This window comes from Vidua chalybeata, chromosome 12, assembly GCF_026979565.1.
Source record: "Vidua chalybeata isolate OUT-0048 chromosome 12, bVidCha1 merged haplotype, whole genome shotgun sequence".
Classification (NCBI taxonomy): domain Eukaryota; kingdom Metazoa; phylum Chordata; class Aves; order Passeriformes; family Viduidae; genus Vidua; species Vidua chalybeata.
The window spans coordinates 6,012,353-6,032,391 of record NC_071541.1 but is presented as its reverse complement, the minus strand read 5'-3'; the positions used below and the strand labels follow the sequence as shown (position 1 = coordinate 6,032,391).

General features: G+C 44.6%; 1 protein-coding gene across 1 annotated transcript in view; it reads right to left on the bottom strand.

Annotated features, from left to right (window-relative positions):
* The window catches only part of LRIG1 (leucine rich repeats and immunoglobulin like domains 1), a 92,121-nt gene that overhangs the window by 33,364 nt on the left and 38,718 nt on the right, over positions 1 to 20,039 (bottom strand). The window contains 2 exon segments of the mRNA XM_053954038.1: positions 429 to 566; positions 18,108 to 18,182. Coding sequence (XP_053810013.1) covers positions 429 to 566; positions 18,108 to 18,182 — 213 coding nt within the window.

Here is a 20,039-nt window from a genome sequence, read left to right as displayed (position 1 = left end):
TTGGGAGTGTGTTACTCTGCCTGACCCCGTTTTCTTCAAATAATCAGAGACATTTCTGTTCTCAATATTCAGAAAGCCACTTTAATGATGTAATTGTTGTTCTCTCCCCACTCTTCTAGATGCACATGGGTTTGCAGTTGTAAAGACACCTACACATGAAGGATGTAGGATACCTGAAAGATACCTTTTCTCTGCAACACAATTAATAATAATCTGCATTCTTTATAGCTCCATCAGAAACCAAACAGTACCCAAAAGATAACCTGACAATAGTGACAACGTGCTGCCTTCTAACTCTCCTTTGCACTTAAAATCCTGACAAATAATCCCATACTCCTTATGTTCATGACTTCTTTTTCTAAAGGTTTGAGGCCCTTTTCTCTGCTGTGGTAACTCAACAAAAGCAGTTCCCAACAAGAAAAACTCACAGCTCCTTTATGTGAAGTCCCTGTGGAAAGCAGCCGTTTCGGATTTCCGTGATGTCATTGGAGCTCAGGTCCAACGTTTCCAGGGTAACGTAGGGCTGCAGTCGACTGCCTTCAATGCTGCGGATCCTGTTGTGATGCCTGAAACAGTCAGGAGGAGAAAAAGGGGCTGTTTAGTACTCCTAGAAAAACAGAAAGAATATCCGAGGCTGCAGCTGGCCCCCAGGCTGGCCCTGAGCTTGTACACTCAGAGTTGTGGTGACTTTTTAACAGCTGAGGAGAAATCCCTTCCAGAGAGACATTCCCTAATCCCCTCACTGCCCCTCTGGCTAGAACCAGCCCACAGGTATCTGCAGGCTTCCTGACACTTTTTACAGTCTACAGAGCTATTGACTCCACTCATCAGTTTTCCTTCCATTAATCTGGGCTCTCCTACAAACCTGCACTCCCAAACTGGATTTGTTACATGCAAGGACTACAGGGCTGTTTCTGAACCCCAAAGGCAAGGAGTGCAGACCAGTGGCTTAGCCAACATGCCAAGGCTTTATCCAGAGAATGTGACTTTCAGAGAAGGAAACAAATAAGTAAATACAAACTCAACAGAAGTTACATAACATTCTTAATTCCCAAGGATTCCTCTGAAAATTCCCAGCTTTGCACTGTGTTACAATGATTTCTAACACACAGAAATAAGAAGTCTTGCAAATGTTCTTGCTGGCATTTCCTTATCTTTTGCTACTTTTATCCCGCTGTAGGATTAGGACAACTCTGCAGTGCCAGTGCCTGCCCAAGCACCAGCTGCAGGATCAAACCCTGCACTGATCACCTGTGTTTGCTGCCTGACCAGGACAGCCTGAGGGGTTCAACCTAAGGTTTTTCTGTAGAGAAAGTCCCACCAACTGCCCTCAGTTTGCTTCCACAGCCAGCAAACAGTTAAATACCTTTAGACTTCATCTGCACTCAACAAAGTCTTAAGTAAAAATCATCCCCTCACTGAGTCCTTTCCTCTGACTCCTTTCTGGCCTGAGTCAGTAGAGAACAGTAATCAATTAAAAAAAAATACATTGTGCATTAGTCACAAGAGGCAGAGCACATGCCTGATGTGAATATAGACCAGTCACTGATATTCCTGGCAAGGCTGTGAGTGAGGCACTCCAAGCAGAGAGGCTCACCAGACACTCGGGAACTTGCTGAATAATAAGAGATAGTAAAGAGAGTTCAGACAAGTCCTGTGCCTCAATCCATCCAGATACCTACTGGGTGAGCAGAGGAGGGAGAGCAGCCAGTGAAAGCACTCCTGAATGCAAGTCCCAGCTTCCCTGACAAAGCATCAGCCCTTTGAAACAAAAACTGAGTGATGTGTGACACAGCTTTTCAGGCAGTGAAGCTTTCAGCTGTTTAGGAGCCCATCTTCTCCAGCCTCACCCCCACTTCAGGCTCTCCCAGGGGTTCAGACAAGCCCCCTTGGGAGAAAACCTCCTCCCTTTGCCAGAAAATGCCAGCAGCACATGGCAAGGGACCTGCTCCCCACACCGTGATCTGCTCCTTTACCCTCCTTGTTATAAAAACCAGATTGTTTCACCACAACCTTTGCTGGTGTCCACAACAGGAAGAGTGTAAAATCTGCAACGCCAGAACAATTTGCTTTTGGGAGACTCACCCTTTAAACAGCCAGCACATGGCCCTTGCTTAAAGCTGGGGAAACAGGCACAGAAACACTACTTTGACCGAAGAGTTAAATGATAATTAATTCAGTGCAGGCTCAGAAAACATTAAGGATAAATTTTACAGCACTATAGCAGTGTGCTGCTAATACAATGCAACAAAGTGTCAAGAAAAATCAAAGGAAAGCAATAATTTATGTCTCCAAACTGGTTATTCCATGGGTTACTGGCACACAGGTCTCCACAACCACAACTGTTTCAAAGGTAATGACATGGCTTTTATCCAAAGGACCAATATTCATTTACAGCTGGTAATAAAGTCTGAATTTTCACATCCATACATGTGGTAGGACAGTGGTACACTGAATTCATAGTATAGTGAGACCAAAATACAGGAAAAATCACTATATCCAGAATTTTGTGACCTCCATTAATTAAAAACATGGGCAAGGGGAATTTCTTTCCCCCCAAGACTAGCTTTTTTTTTTTTCTTTTGCAATTAACTTTATTACTACAATCACAAGGTTCAGAAATTTTTCATCTTTTTTTTCCTCCTCAAAAGAAGAGCACCCATTAAATGTGTGTCCAAGCCTGATTCAGGAAAGCACCTCCACACAGACATAACTGAAAGCAAACCACGAGCACATTTTCTGGAGCTCTCCTGAAGCAGGGGCTGCGAGTTCAGCTCTGATCTCATCTAAGCTGTGATGGCTGAGATGAATCTGGCTGTAAATTAACAGGAAATGAAGGCTTGTACAAACGAACGTGGAGAATCTATAAATCACTAGACAATCCCTACAGAGGGCAGCTAAGTCTGCAAGGGACTGAGAGCACAGAGTGAATTTGGACATGAAATGCTCTTCAGAAGCCAATGTTTTTTTTTTTTTTTTTTCAGAGTATTAATATTTTTGTGCTTTGGTTGCTCAACATATATCCACTCTGCCTGCCTGCCAGATCTCCCAACCCATCCCAGAAGACAGACTCTAAGAAGGGAAGAAAAGTACAGGAAAGAACTATTTTGTTTGAGCTGTGTTCCCAGTTTCCAGGTGACTTCTGTCTGTTCGCCTCTCGCTTTTCATGCGCTGCAGCTGGCAGATGAGATGGATACATTATTTTACACAGGCAGAAAAACTGGCTCCTTTCTCTCCCTCTCCTTCAAACATGGGCTGACTCCAATTGTAACTCACAGCTCCAAACAGCATCCCGGGCCAGTCCCAGCTGGGGAATGTCAGACAGTTCGCTGCAAAGCACTGCACTTCAAACAAAGCCTGCGACTTTTCCTATACACAGCATGTGATATGAAGGCAACATAGCCCAAACCTTTTCCTAGCTTGATTACAATTTATTTTTCATTCTTTTGGTAAGGGCCCAAATGTGATTTAACCCTTACTGTAACTACTTGGATCCTCTCAGCTCTCCTGCCTTTGTTCTCCTGTTCATCGCAAGGGAGTTTTGCAGGGGGAAAAAAAAAAAAAAACAATGATGTTATGAATTTGCCTCTCCCCTTTATCACTGACTGGAAAAGGGCTGGATTTTTCCCAACCACTTCACACTGGGCTGGCTTCAAATGTGACAGATCAGATTTTAGTACCAATTGCCGAAACCAGGCGTTAAAGCACAAATCATTGGTGCTTGCACAACCAACACCTCCAGGTATCCTTTCCTCTCCTCACTCCTCAGGTATCACAGCCTGGAAACAGCCTTCCCTGCCTCACTTCAGCCAGTGTTACCTCAAGAGTATACAATGACAGGGCTTCAATTTGAGATTGTGCAATTAGAGCCTGGAGTGGGAGCCAAGTTTCTTGGTTTCTATTCCCAGCTCTGGCACCAACTCATCTGCCTTGGGCAAGTTCCTTAACCCCTCTCTACCTCTGGCTTTCTGATGTGCATGGAAAAGGACTATCCAGCTAGGATGATGCAGCCTTTGCTGAGGGGTAAAAACCTGGAGTGAAAGCAGTTCAAGCGAAAAAGAAATCACAGGAACTAAGGAGCCCATCCAAGTCCATTTAGGTTTGTTTATGAATAAGGGAGGATCTGGCTGAAACAACTGAACATCCAAGTTCATACCCAACGTCATTCCCAGAGACACCTCATCTGCGGCAAACGCAGACCTGGAACTGGAACACCTCCATGCCAAGCTAAGGTAACTTGCAGTCAGCAGTGACCACTTCTACACTCTCTGTACACATGGCACTTGTTCAGGAACTTGTTCACCCTCGGGTCAGCACCAGCTCCAGCCGCAGCAGGAGAGGAGAGCTGGGTGGATCCATCCTTTGGCCCCTCAGGTTAACCCGCCTGAACCCCGCTCCAACAGCCCGAGGTAGCGCAGCCACTCAGCCCCTGCACTTTGCACCGCCCTTGGACAGAGCCCTTGGGCTTTACAGGAGATGTGGATCAACCTCAGCCAGCTCCTTGCTGAGCCGAGCCCGTGAGGAATCAAGCACGCGCTCTCTGCTCCTCCGGGCTGAGAAAAACAAGCAGAACGTTCCAGCGAAGCCAAAGCCTGTTTGGGTTTGCTCGGAGTTGGGAGGGAGCTGAAGAGGGTGGCAGGAAAATAACAGGTGGCGCAAAGTCAAAGGCTTGCAGCATTTCCAGGAATCTCAGCTTGTATTTTAGAGGTAAAGTTACACTTTAATCCCGGTGTGTTTCCTCGTTCGAAGCGTCTTTGTGAGTATTTATTTGATAAACAGGCTGTGAAACATTTTCCACCAGACCTAATAGGGGAAGAATTCACCTTCCTCTTTGCAGCAAGCAAGGAGAGCACCACTCAATTTAATTTATACCTTAACTTCAAACTCCCCGTGTGAAATGGATGCAAAGAGCAGCACGAAAACGTTCCTTTGTTGTTTGAGGCACATTCACTCCCCCCAGCAGCTGCCCACTCAGAAAATCAAAGCAAGACCCTCAGACAGTAATGCACCAGGGGCTTTGCTTGGGCTGATTTAAATACAATCAGCACAAAACCTCCTGGTTTAGACAAAGCTTGAATTAAGGCTGCCATAGCTGCAGTGTGAAGCGAGGCTGAAGGCAGGGAGAAGTCACATGCCTGGCCTTCATGTAGTGTCAGCTTACAGATCTGGCCCAGCTCACCAGAGAAAAAGGAAAGCTGTAATACAGCAAACCTATTAAACCAGCACCTGTTATAGGCATCAAAAATAAAATTGAGCTTCTAAAGAGGGGCTCTGCACCTCAGGCAGGGTTCTATTAATATGCCAGCACATTTTCAAAATGAGCATACGAGGAAGATCACAGGACAAGAAAGAGAGAGATATTAAAAAGTTCAGGGTTTGGTTAGTATTTCCACCCTGGCAAAGTATTGAAGAAACAAAATGCTGGAGCCAGAAAGAGTTATGGGGTTTGGTACTGAAGGACAGGCAAGGTTTGGTGTCACGGACTGGCTGTGCAAAGAGAGGGAGATCAAAGGCAGCGTAACCAGAGATGGATCACACACACTGTGACTAACACATGCCTGGAACTACCTGCCCTCCTCCTCCTCAGCTCAGAGGAGATGGAGATCCAGTACTGATCCTTCTAGAAACACTGAAGGAGATCAAAGACATGGCTTTCTAAGCTTTCACCTTACATTATTTGCTATTTGATTTTAGCCTGTCACTCACTACACAAACACAAAAAATAATAAATCAAATCATGGTTTCAGAGTAGAGCGCAATGCCTGAGTAATTTTCCTAACAAGGAAAGAAGGTAACTGATAATCTGGAAGATGAATTTGTGTTTACAACAGCAGCAACATGAGTGTTCCTGCTTTTCCTGGTCACCTTCTTTACATTCAATAACCAAAGATCTTCTAAGAGATTTTTATTAACTTATGGAAAGGAAGGGGAAGAATGTCATTGGGACATGCACATCAGCTTCGACTCAAAGTTCAAACAATTTATCAGTGTAGAACTTCTTATGTGGTTTTAACATTTTACTCACAAATTTTACTTCCAAAGACTTCTGTCAGAAAACTTTTTCTTTTCTACTGTGACTTGTGAATGTCAGCCTTGGAGTAGAGTGAAGCCATCTCTGCAGCTGAAGATGAAGTAAACACGCAGGTGACATGTTGGAAGTCTGTGCCACACCATTCCCTAGTTCTTCACATGAGACCTTCCCAGAAAAACTGAACTGCCTGACGTGCATGAGCCCTCACACTTCCCAAGTGCTCTGGAAAGCCCCACTAGCTGTCTGACACTTTGTGTTCTCACATCAGCCTTTCCAGAATAATCCATGAGGCACAAGATTTTGTACTGTCGCAAGAATGCGTATTTTTATCCAACACAAAAACTGCATTTGCTTATGGGAACTGCCCCACTGCCCTTTCAGAGTAAGGCTGCATGGGTTGCTGTTTGGACAGGAAGCAAGGATGCATGGAAGCAGCCCCCACTTTTCTCAGATGCTCTGAATCACTCCTTCCCCAAGGAATCCTGGCAGATTCCCAGGCTGTCACAGATACAGCTCTGTTTGTTCAGGTGCTGGCTGCACACACAACAAGAGCAGAGCAGTGGCAGGCCAGGCAGCCACTGCATTTTAGGGTCAGCCACACAAAACAAACCAACCCAAAAACCAAAAAACACTACCCCCAAAAAGCCCAAAACAACAACAACAACAACAAAACCCCACACCACTGGAAAAAAAAAAAAAAAAAAAAAAAACAACCAAAAAAAAACAACAACAACAACAAAAAAAACAACACTTTTGTAATTTTTATGGATATCTAAACTTTCCCTTAAAGGTTTATATTCTTTACCTAAGACCATAAGTCAGGATCTTCCCTCTCCCCAGCACTCCTTCAGAAAAAGGTCTAAGATGAAACAAATAAAATCCATGACCATTTTACACTGTTTTTCACTTAAAATCATATAAAGGAACAATGCATGAAGCAAGCTGATGGAGCTATTCTAACTATATCTAACTACAGCAGAAAATCTGAAGACAATTTAATCATCTGCTGTACATCAGCTTCAAACCAGATATATTCCAGAGGACTTTTCTTTATCAGGTCATGTTCTCACCCTGTTTTGTGGTTTAGGATGGAGAAGCATGAAGCAAACTACCCCCAGCTACACAGAGCTGGGACAAGACGGGGGGGTTAAAAAACAACCTGGGTTTTGGGGTTTTTCTGAAGATGGAGGGGATGGGGAAAAAATGGAACCTTTCACAGGGAAGTGACTGTGTCACTGTTCCAGGTCATGGATGTTTGGAAGCAGAAATCAGTCTGGGAGAGGAGATTTGCTAACTCACCCCTTTGGGCCTGGGAGCAGCTGCCGCCTGCAGAGGGTTGTGCTATGAACTCCGCTCCCACAAGCAAACTCTTACACAAATAGCTCTGCTGCAGTCAACAGGACTGTCCATGTGAGCCCAGTGTGACCCAGGGGCTGTGTTTTCACTGTCTATTATTAAAGGCTACTCACAGGACCAAGCTCATCTGCCTCTCACATTGATGGACAGCAAGCACCGACCCTGCTGCACTCCCAGTGCCCTCAGAGCATCCTCGTGCCCAGGGTACCCAAGCATGGGCAGATGCTATCCTGCTGCCAGGCACACTCCCACAGCTCTTTCACAAGGTAGCCACATGGATAAGAGGCAGGGATCAAGCATTCTCTTTAGAATCTTTCCTAGCAGCTGGACATAAGCAAAGGCCTGGATCTGATGAACAGTCATTAATGGCTTTTGTTGGGTTAAGTATGAACTGCATGAAGGAAAGCCCTTCTATTGTAACCAAAACCATTGCATACCCAGTGAGATACATATTCTCTTAGAATATTTCTGAACTAGCACTGTTTATGTAAACTTTCTGACTTCTTACATGACCTTACACTGTGTGCTAGATCCACTGAGGTAAGTCATGTCATTTTTCAAAGCTCTCTCCCTCACTTTGATCTGCATTTCCTTTCACTGGACTTTGACTTGCCACCATATGATTTTGGATATTTTTTGCAACATACAACTTCCTAAGCCTTCAGCACTTCATTCCATTAAGAGAACAAAATGTTTGAGACAGGCAGGATTAGAATTTAGTCATCTTTAAAACAGAGGCTGTCTTATCTCTTCAGCAGATTACACAACCTGCTGTGACATCAAAGCAAATAAAGATTCCTGAAGACAAGATAGTCTCTGTTATGAGCACTGTCCCCTCATCAGCAACTGGGTGGTTCTAAGAGGACCAGGTCTCTTCTGGTTACACTGGATGTTTCATCAAGATTGTGCTCTGCAGCAGCTTTTAAAATGATGTATTCACAAGGGGCACAGATCCATTAAACAGGCTGTGCAAAGCATCTCTCATTGCCTGGCACAGCTTCTCTGTAACGAGCCTCCCTGAACTTTTATGAACTTGACCCCAAACCATCTCAGTGATGATCTGTAGAGCCCTGAGCACACCCCTCAGTGGAGGATGCACCTGCAAGGGTTGGGGCCATTTGTCTTCAGCAGGGGCTGCCCAACCTGCGATGCAGTTTGGCCAAAGGCACAAGGGAGGGACAGGATCTCTAAGCCACTGAACACCACCACTGCTAGTTTTGAAAGGGGCAGTCTGCAAGCACTCAGAGCTGTACAAGCCTTTCATCCCCTCCTCCAGCTCTCTGTCCAAACCACTGCTCCCATCACTTCTCACATTCCCTGACCTCCATCTGGAGCAAGCACTGAGAAAGGCTGCAAAGGAGAGGAGAGGCTCTTCTGAGTGCTGAACTCTGCTAAGGAGGAGAATTGTCCTATGGGAATAGAAGGAAGAGAGTCATATAAGGTAAATGGCAGTTTTCACACAAGAATGCAGGAAACCACAGGGCTCTGCACCAGCTGTCTGAACGGGGTCGTGGTGCTCAGCAGAGCCTCTCTGAAGGAAGGGCTGCATCAATAATTGAAAGGGGTCATTCAGTTGCTGGCAGATGACAGTCAGGTCAGTGTTTCCATGCTCTACATCTCATATCTTTGGTCTGCTACTGGCTTTTCCTCTTCTGCTTCTCCCCCAAGGGCTTTCTTCTGCCACTGATAAATGCCAGCCAAATTCAATTTTCTATCATAAATTAAATGCATAAGCAACTTTTTGAAGCCAAGAAAGAGGCTAGCTTCACCCCACCAGTTTGCTGCTCTGATGAGCTCCTGCTCTCCACAGCCCCACACCTGCACAGTGCCCGTGTCAGGGCTGCTGCCTAGGCCCCCCACCTTATCACTGCCTCAAAGATGAGTCAGGTTTGTGATAAGGAGGAATAGAAACCCAAAAATCAGATCCAGCCCAGATGTCAACTGAACTAGCACAGAGCAGGGGCTGAAGCAGAGACAGCAGCTTCCTTTCATTTCACTGCATGCAAGTTTTGTGCCTCTAATCAACAAGGATGACATTTCCATTTGAAAGCCAAGAATATCCAAAAGCACAGGGCATGGAGGCACTTTCATCCTTAAATCCTGATACTGATTTTAGTTTCTCTTTGTGTAATACATGATCAAAGTAAATAACATCCACCACAGCCTAGAGAGCACATGTGTTTTGTGGGTGGTTTTGTTTTGCTTTTGTCTCTCCACAGGAGTGAGAAGGGGAAAATAACACAAGGGGAGAAGCAATTCGAGTGCAAACCAAATGCAATGGCTCTGCCCATGATGATGCTGCAATTTTAATCCAAATTTTAACTGCAAGCAGACTTCTTGATAGCATGAACTGTCTGTGTCTCTAAGCCACAATGTGACACAGGGGCTTTTTCCACCTTTGACAGTAACACAATGAAAACAGGTGGATTTAACTACAGTGATGATAAGGGAGGTAAAGAAAAGACAACACACTTGAATACATCTTCCACACCATCAAACTCTCAGTCTCATGGAACTTGCAGCAGAAGCTGCTAAAAGAGCTGCCTCTTGAAAAAGGCAGCATTTGAAGAAACACATTTCTGACTGGCCAGTCAAACTCCTGTTAACACTTGAGAGATGTAGATAGGCTGGCGTTCCTGTCTGCTCCAACATGACACACACTTGTGCTCTGTTGAAAGGGCTTATCTGTCCTGTCAGCAAGGTCACAGGAACAGGGATTGCCTCTGGGCAGACTTCACTGAGCTCTGCTCAGCTCACACTGCTCAGCCTGCAAGAAGGAAGAGCTCCTGTGTGGAAAAGCAAAGAGCTGCTCTTCACAAGAACAGGCACTCTGTTGCTAAAGAAGCTCATCAAGTAGGAAGGGTGGCTTTGGGAAACCCCAGAACAAGGGTACAAAACACCCAGGGAAGAGGAAATTTGGGTTTTAGAGTAGAACTGCCTCTGTGCTAAGCCAAGCTGGTGTAAAACAGGCTGTTCAAGCTTCCCTGGTAAAGACCTTGTAAAGTCAAATGTAAGCATTCACCACCACTTAGCTAGTAAGTTCTTCAAGCTTCTATAGTAAGACCATTTACATCTTCAGTTCCTCCTATTTTGAAAGAGATGACTGCTCTCTCAAGGAAACCACCTTGATGGCAAAAATATCTTGGTAAAAATTACCAAAAAATGCTCCTTTTCCAGGGCACCTGAGGGATTACAAAAAGTCCAATCCCTTGGCCTGATTGCTCATGCTAATCACAACCCTGTTCAGCAACTGCTTGCACAGAGTGTGTGAGCTGCAGCAGATGGACTGGACAGGAAACAATATTTAAGTCTAAAACCCATGAGGCATTTATAGATTCTTTCTTTTGTCATCAACTTTTAATTTTACCTCTACCCAACTAATTTTATCTGCTCAGATCTGACTACTAACACAGTTGTCTCTTCACTCCGACAGCCCTGCACTCCAGTTTCATTTTCCAGCTACCTTTGCTATTTTCCCTGATGTGCAATTGAACATTAAATGGTTTGACAGGCAGAACATGTACTCACCCAACCACTTATTCCCAATCAATATTCACGTGGAATTCCTGTTAACAAGCAGGAGTTATGCACACGGACGTAAGGGAGCGTGGCCTCTCGAGTGATCACTTCATCTGAAGGTGTGACAGATCACTTTCTCATCTATCTCAACCAGCAATCACATTTTCCACACTGCACACCCCCAGCAGGGCTGCTTTTGCAAGATAATCACTATTGACATGATCTCTATTGTTCACTTCTGCAATTAATTGGGGAATTTGACATGGGTTAAAAATAAGAGAAAATCCAGCACATAGCTGGCTTTTATTCAGTTAGAAATGAGCTTTCTGCAGACTTTTTTGCTAATCTCTTCCAACCTTAACCTAAAAGGATCACATTCAAGTGAACATTTTCTTGACCCTGCACTATTTTACCCCAAAATAATTCAACTTGCTTTTTAATGTAGCTTCAACTTCACTTTTACTCACCTCTGAGCAAACTTAATTGCCACTGCCAGCAGTTTTTAGGCAGGAAACTCCAATACACTAAAAAAAACTTTCAACTCAGCAGTTTATTTATATTTGAAACCTGCTTGGTCTGTGAAGACTAACAAAGGAATTGCTTTTGTAGACGTGTGCTTTATTTGCCATATGCCATTAAATGAGACAGTCAATCCACCACAGATATTAATAGTAGCAATTTTGGGTTATTCTAAGGCTCAAATGTGAAGCTATTTTTCATACTGACCTTAACAAAAGATCATGGTTGCAAATGACCCTAACAACTGAGCTAGGCTTGATCTGAAGAGTGACAGAACTTGGAAGTCACTTTGTGCATTGTACATAAAATATTCACCTGCCCTTGGAGATGCTTTACATCCAGGAGTTCCATCTCCCCTGGGGCAGATGGAGGAAGCAGATCCACCCAAAGGGGAATTTCTTTGGCATATAATGAATATGTGGGTCGTGCACAAAAAGATCTTCTCCCAGTATTCCACCTCCCAACCTTGTGCTCTGTCGCACAAGACCACGGGTGTCCTCTCCTCCCTCCAGACACTCACTAACCCAGCATGGCCTGCAAAGCAGCACACAGATGCCAGGGCAGGTCTGGCCTAGCTCAAAGCAATTCTCTACTCACAGAAGAAAATGCACAAAATGCTTGTTATTAAATGCATAATAGAGCAGCCTCCAGGGGCAACTGGTATTTCATGAGCTGCCACCAACTTTCACTATCTTTATCCTCTGGCCAATTTTTACACTCCATTGTATGTGCCCAGATCACTTTCTGATGCTCTTTTGTTGAGTCTGATAACTGTGTGCTTTACTGCTGTTGCTTTTCTAAAAGAAATGATTACTCATTTCCCTGGAATAGCCTCAGATCCTTTGCCATTTCCATGCACTCATGGTATATCTAAAAGCTCAAAGAGGACATGCAAATTATTAGAACAGTTCCAACAGCACAAAAGAGAAGTCAAAACAGCATCTCTTCTGGTGCTTGGGAGTGCATGATTAATGAGAGTTTCCTCCACTGGGAAAGGCTCCTGCAGTCTTTGGCCTCAAAAACTTGCAGACTTTACACACCAGAGCCTTAATATGAACTCTGAGCAAAACAAACTCAAGAGGTGAGTTTCAGAATATCTTGTGCCTGTACATAGCTGCACACTGACCAGCCTGTCAGCATTCTTTTAATTTTCCCTTTCCCTATTAATATTTTACACATTCAAACCCAGAAGCTCGGTAGTATAGCCTGTAGTGTGGACCAAACTCTCAGACAGCAGGCTCTTTCCATCTCCATGGGGAATTGCCTGAGCAAACACTGGAGAACTGGCCCCGGCGGACATTACACCTCGTAGGTGATGCAAGCAGGGCCTGGGGGTGAATCTGCTCCCACTTATGCATCTACACCACTTTGCCTCAGTTCCCAGAGAAAGTTTTCTCGGGCCAATAATGAGGAAGAGTGGAAGGCAGCGTGGTTTTCTGAGCTGCCCAAGGCACGTCCTGCACACAAGCAGAGCCTGCTGACTCCAACCAGACCCCGCGCACGGCTGCCTCTGACTCATCTGCATTTTGTGCTTGTGAGCACAAAACCTCTTGCTGCGACCCAGATGGAATTAACAGAGTAGTCTCCTTATTTCTAATTGTTAGATCATCCCTTTTTAACTCCAGCAAAGAAGACTTGCAGATTAAACCCCTTGGGGGTCAAGGCAGTTGTTCTGTTTGTACAGCAATTAGCACAGCAGGATCCCAGGCCACAAATGGCCTCCAAGGCTACGTCTGTACTGTCTCTTAGCTCAAGCCTCATTCCTCCTGCAAGCCAAACTTCCCAGCTCTCAACACCGCCTACACAGAGGTTTTTACTCTGGCCTAGCCAGGAACACGAAGTGAGCTCACACCTCGTGTAGAGACCAGCTCAGGCTTGAGCAGCGCTCTACGAACAGATGGCAGCAGCTCTGAGCTCTTCCCTCTAACGGGGTCACCCCCAGAGGCTGCCATGGACAGAGCTGCAGCTGCAGTCCTGGTGCTCAACAGAATCTGCAACATCTTAACTTGAAAAGCAAAGTAACTTGAAAGTCTGTAACTTGAAAAGCAAAGTAACTTGAAAGTAACTTGCAAAGTTTGCAACATCTTAACTTGAAAAGCAACATCTTAACTTGAAGTGAAGTCACAGACCTCAAGCCCAGCACACCAGCTCCCAGGAAATCTTGCAGAAAGGAAAGTGTATTTGTGAGATCCCACTCAGAGCAGCAGAGAACAGGCTGCTTGCATTGTTTCAGCTCACAAAGCAAGGCACCTTTGTCTTGGATGAAAGCAAAACAGCAGCTCAAAGAATCTAATGGACCACATGGGTTTTCAGAAAGAACCTCTGCAAACCCCATCTGACAACACAAGTGAAGCAGTGCAAATAACACCTAAAATAACAGCTGTGTTCACAAGCCTTCACCATGAAAGAACAAGGCAACAGCTCAATAGTTCAATCCTGATTCTGCCACGTTATGGACTTCCAAGACCAGTCAAGCTTCAATCTAGTACAAAGGTCTAATGAGAGTCAAAGAAAATCAAAGTTAGACAAGAAATAAGGGTCACAATCTTAACAGTGTGACTAACTTAACTAGAATTATAATGAAATCCCAAGCACTTAAGAGGAAAAGCTCTACAAGAAACCATGCAAGTCAAATGGAAGAGACTGGCTGAAGTCTTTGACTGGTCTTACCTGACATCCAGCTGGAATAGCATTGAGTACCCTCCTTTCCATAGGATCATGCTGCCCCAACCAGCATCTGAGCTGATAAGCCCTTTTCCAAGCAATCCTAGCATGTTCCCTGCCACTCCCAATTTTCAATTCTCCACGTATTTAGTTTTCAAATTTTACATGATATATTTTGCCTGGGGCACAGCAGATCACTTACCCTTCTCCTACTAGCTCTCTGTTTAATTACAGTTTAATGTGAATTGATCTTTACATTAATGAGTCTGTAAAGAAGATTGATTTTCTTCAAGAGACTTTTCTGCTCAGTTTGGCAGCAGAGTAGTCCTATTGATTTCGCTTTCCCCAGGAAATACACTGCAGTGTCACTGCATCTTCTTGTGAATCAGCTAATCCTATTTCACACTCTTTTGCTCTAAAAATCCCTCTTCTGAGTTCCTTGTTATCTGTGCTTCTTCAGAGCAAAATGATGGGGTCAAAGCATCTCAAACAGCTCTGCCTGTTGCTAACACACAGCTGACTGCTGTGGGTCACTGTCCCCTTTGTTCCTAAATGGCTGGAGGCTTAAAAGACTTACAGGGAAAGAAATGAAAGTAATTTTTAAGTGTTTAATCTGTTAACTTCCTTAATTCCCAGCCAACTAAGGATGTGGCAGAGTGTGGTGTGTTTACCACGCTTGCTCCAGAGGTCTGGTTAGCATTCTCTGCTGAGCCCCACAGCTGCCCAACAGCCTGTGGCAGAGGATGCTGACTGAATCAGGCTTGGAGACAGGGCAGAGGACAAGGATCCACCTCCATCATCCTGTCCAAACACCCCAAAACCCCTCCAGGGTGCAGTTACTCACATGCAGGTAGATGCAGCAGCAATGAAGACAGGTCCCAGAGTCACGGCTGAGCTTGTGCCTGCTCTGGGGTTTGTAGGAAACCCATAATAACAGACCAGTGCAGGGCTGATTGCAGCTCCTTTAACCTGGCATGCCTAAGAGGTGTCTCGTGCAAGTTAGTGAGGAAATTGGATATAAACAGACTAAGTTCTTCAAATAAATGGTTTCTTCCATCATCCTTTTCCCCACCAGATCAGGTAACGGGGTCGGCTCGAGAACCTTCAGAGTTAACACACTGTAGCTGCACTGGGATGGGAAATCCTCAGCCAAGGGCATGTCAGTGAAAACATCCTGCCATCAACTCCCAAATGTCCAAGTCTAGGAACTGTAACTAAATTACAAATGCTGTGGGAATTTCAGGCAAGGTTCTCCTCTCAGCTATTCCGATTTAATTTCGGAATGAATCCAGATTCGGTCTCTCCCCCTCCCAGCTGAATTTCCTGGCTTTTGTTTGCATTAACAGATGTTTGCATTTAATGTCTGTCTTTATTTGGTAACCCGTACATAGATTATTTTTCCCTTCTGTTCTATTAAAAGCCTTATCAAGTCCCTTATGTTTGCTCTTGCTGAAATGAACGTCTTTGGCAATATTTTCTACGTGCAAGGCAAACAAACTGATTCTTCGAGGAATAACTAAACTGAACCAAACTTCATGGCAGTATATCAGGACAAAGCATTTTTGATACATATTATGTCTGCATCCATCTGCAGCCTGGGACATCCAAAAGCTTGCAGAAAGCTTTGAGAATTCTCTCTTCAACAGATTCTCACATGCTTACATATATACTTAACTAGCCTTTGGTCCTCACACATGTGGGGTCAGGCAAGTTTTGGGTGATGGAGACAGGTAAGGAAAACCCAATGGCAGGGAATGCAAAGCAAAGCTCATTTAAAAAAAAATAAAAAAACACAAACAAAAACACCCAACCACCAAACTTTATAGGAAATTTGAGTTTGGCAGTATTATTTCTCCCAGCCCCAAAAAGAGAAAAAGTGTGTTCTCCTGTTTAGGAAGAGTAGGAGATGAAATAACTCATTCAGAAGGGATGTTTTGAGTGACAAATATACAACCCTTGCTTTTATAATACATTAACAGTCCTTTGGAAATACTTAACCACATGCAATATACAAAACCTACTTCAGAGGTTTGTGAGGTAAACACACTTCACACATTTCTAAACACTGCAAAAAAAAAAAAGGAAATGTATTTATTTTTCTTTAGCATTAAGAATACACTGTAACACTATACACTTAAACATAAACCAGTTTCTCAGTACACAAGTCTTCATTATGAGTCTTCACCCTGGGTTTGGTTTGGCAGCCTCCCCAATTATTACTTCACAGATTGGAAGGCCAGAAGAAACCAGTATGACCATATAATCTGATTCCTTACATCACACAAGGCTAAACAACTTTACCCACCAATCTGCCTATCAAGCCCACTAACCTAGGGTTGAACTAAAGGTCCATCTTTTAGGAAGCCAACCAATTGATTAAATAAAGACTCCCAAAGATGGAGAAAACTTCACTTCCTCAGCAAATCATTCCAATGTGAGTCAGCAACATTGATTGCCGCAGGTACTTTAAAACATAATTCAGGTTATTTTTATCTCTGATAAAAATTAAAAGGAAATGAAAGGGGGGAAAGAAGTGGTATTCTCTAATACAAGCTAAACAAAGAGACCCTTCTTGCAGAAGTATGACAGCAGCATTACAAATCCTGCTATCAGAGTTATTTATGTGTAGCAGCTGAGGAGAGCAATTCAGATTTCTGGAAAGTGATACTAAGCAGGTTTGTTCAGAATCCCATCCTTTTATCATTTGGCTTTGTAGCTTCTCCTTCCTTCTGCACCACTCTGAAATTTCAGAGGAGCTGTAAATCTACTGCCTTCCACAAGTCATTATTCCTCCTTTCCAAACTGCTTATTTAATTTCAGGAATAAAAGACCCAAAGCTCCAGCAATTTGGTTCTTTGCCAACGGCTAAATTAATAGCAAAAATAACAACAGGGGCTTGTGGAACTCAGAGCATTTATAGACTTCATGAGAAAGAGAAGCCAATCTGGGGGGCCTAAAACCATATCCCTGGATGGCAAATTCTATGCAAGCTTTCCATCCATAAATCAGATTTCTGGAGGTCCTTTTTGAACCCTGGTGCACAGCACAAATGTGGCAGCACAGTAAGTCAACAGATAAAAGACTGCTTCAGAGTAAGTCAGAGCCTTTTGAGCAACAGAGGCCAATCAGCTGGTGGTGTGGTCACAGGCATTTTCCACCACAAGAAGCACCAAATCCATGGAGAACACAGACACCTGCCTGCAGGTGTACTGGAAGCCACCACTTGAACTGCTCCAGCACTTTGCTGGAGTTCCTGTTAGCTATAAACACTTCCCAGGAACCAGGGAGGTATCATGCATACCTCAGCAAAACTCCTTCTCAGTGCACATTACAAGCAGACACATGCAAAAATAATTTCAGAAGTCCACACTCTTTAGGTACTAAATAGTTTGATATTTTAATATTTTATTCCCTTCAGCAGCACCATTGACCCAAGAGCCTTGGTGGCCAATACACAAGAGCTCACAGGTGTCTATTGCTCCTGTGGTCATCTAAACTACCAAAGTTAGGAACTTCAAACCTTCTGCAGATCGTGCTTTGCAATCACTGCTCTCTCAAAAGAAAATGTTAAAAAGAAGTTGAAAGAAATCATAAAAACAGGTCTGGAATGAGCTCCCTAAAAGATTAAGATATGAATACTCTCTGGCTTTAAGAGGAAAGAATAAATTATCAAAACAGAGCCAGGGAAAAAAAGAATAAAGAAAATGTAAAATTTAATAGAACAAGTATGACCTAATGGTTGAAACCCAAAGGCAGATGAGAAAAAAAGATTTTTCAACCTGTGGAATTTGCTGACATAAGTTACCACTGACCATAAGCACAACACACAACCAGACACAAATCGCACTACTCCAGATGATGTTTCTTAATTAAGGTTAATTAATTCTTAAATTTCTTAACAAGCCAAAAACCAAAATCTAGAGTCAGCAGGAACGAATGTGACACCCATGAAACTCTCAGAGGCAGCTACACCCTCCCCACAGAGAGCCCAGGGCCCGAGGAGGTGGCAGTGACTTACAGGTGCAGGGAGCGGACGCTGGAAGCAGCAGATCCCAGCGAGGGAATGGCACTCAGCTCGTTGTGGTCCAGTCTCCTGCAAAAAAACAGAAATTGAGGGTTGAAGGCAAGCTGTGCCCAGGCATGCAGGAGCAGGGGAGGGCTGACACTGGGGCAGAAGCCTCCATCTGAAGGGGTTTTTCTGGACCTCTGATGGCCACACCTTGCTCTTTAATACATGAGAGCCACCACCACTGGTTCCACTGTTCTTTACAAGAATAAGGATTTATTCCCCTCTGCCACCCACTCCCTAAAGTGCCAGGCTAGAAAGCATTTGTGCCACAGCCCCCCACCAGCCTGTGTTTCCAGAGTCAGACCTGAGACAGGAGACTTTTGCACCTTAAGGCCATGTGTGCCACTGGCTCAGGACAGGAATTTCACCCCTTCCCCAAGCAGCAGCCCCTGCTCACACCAGGTCAGGGCCTGGGGGCACAACCTAATGGCATCCTCTCCATACCAGGCCCAGTTCTGGAAATCCCAGAGGGATTTCCCCACAAAAAACCAGCAGCAGCAGAGCAGGCAGTGCTGGGCACAGTAATGTCACCAGGCACAGGGGCCCTGCTCCAGCAGCTGGGGAGCACAGAGAGCCCCAGGTTAATGGCACCACAGGCCACCCGCTCCTGCAGCCACCAGCACAGAGACGTCCCCTGCCAGGGCCTAGTGCTTCAAGTGTTTTTGTGACTGAAAACAGATCCTTGCCATGTGACTGGCTCTTCCTTGCTTTAAAGAGCCCTTGTTTGTATGGTGAATTAGTCAATTAATTACTGTAACAGTCACTCGTCTGGCTGCTTGAAAATTACCTAATTTCTCAGTCTTCTTGCCCACTCCCCCCTCTCGCTGCAGTGATCACAGCCAAGCCCTGGCCAGGCTCCCCAGGACCCCCAAAAAGCCCTGCCCCCATCACTGCTGCTCCAGGCACAGCCTCTGGGTCACTGCAGGCCTTCCAAGTGCTCCCCTTCTGCAGGGAATCCTGACAATTTGGGTGCAAAGATCACAATTTGGGTGCAAAGCATCCCAGAGCTGCACAGCCGAGGGTTGCTAAGCCACAGGCACAAGAAGGGGCAATCTTAAATTATGCTGGTTTTTCTTTCCCCTCTTATTTCCTTGTAACACTATTTTTGGCAGGTGGGAGAGGGCAGTGGCACATTTATCCCAGAACTTCCCTTCTGGCTCCTCTGAGAGGAGGCAAGATATTTGATTTCACGAGGAGTTCCAAGCACTGCTGGGATAAAAGCTTTCCTCTGCCTCTGACATTATACCCATGCCTTAAAATGTAAGGGAAAAAAGCCAGATGCATTGCAATTCAGCAAGGAACTCCGCTCTGCAACTAAAAGCTCACTGTTGCTCATATTACAACATGGTCTAGAGCTTCCAAAGGTACAAAGCAAGCTGGAAAGAGCATTAAAATGCTTATTTGAGCATGTTTTCATTAACATCTAACTGAGCATCTTCTGGAGAAGAAGGAGCCTGGGTCAGCTCTGGTTAAGCAGCTCTGACACCAACCAGCGTCTAACAACTGGTCAAACCCTCCTCTGACATAAGTGTGATATTCATATATCAGCCTCCTGTCATGTCAGGAATCAGTCAGAAGTGGTTCTCCCACCTCATTTTCTCTCTTGGCTCACAGGCACCATTTGCTGACACAGAGGAGACAGCCAAGCTCTGTATTTGCCTGGGATTTCCCACTCATCTTCCCTTTTTCCCTATGTAAAGGAATTGAAAAAGAAAAGGGGGAAAAAAAAAAAGAGGGAAAAAAAAACCCTCAGAACAGCTGGGCTCAACAACTTTAAAAACTTTCAGTCTCCTTCCCCAGCCCTCGCCTTTGACGACACAAACCCTCTGAATGCTGAAGCAGAGAGGAGGGGGGGCCACCCGTATAAAATATTTACAGTCC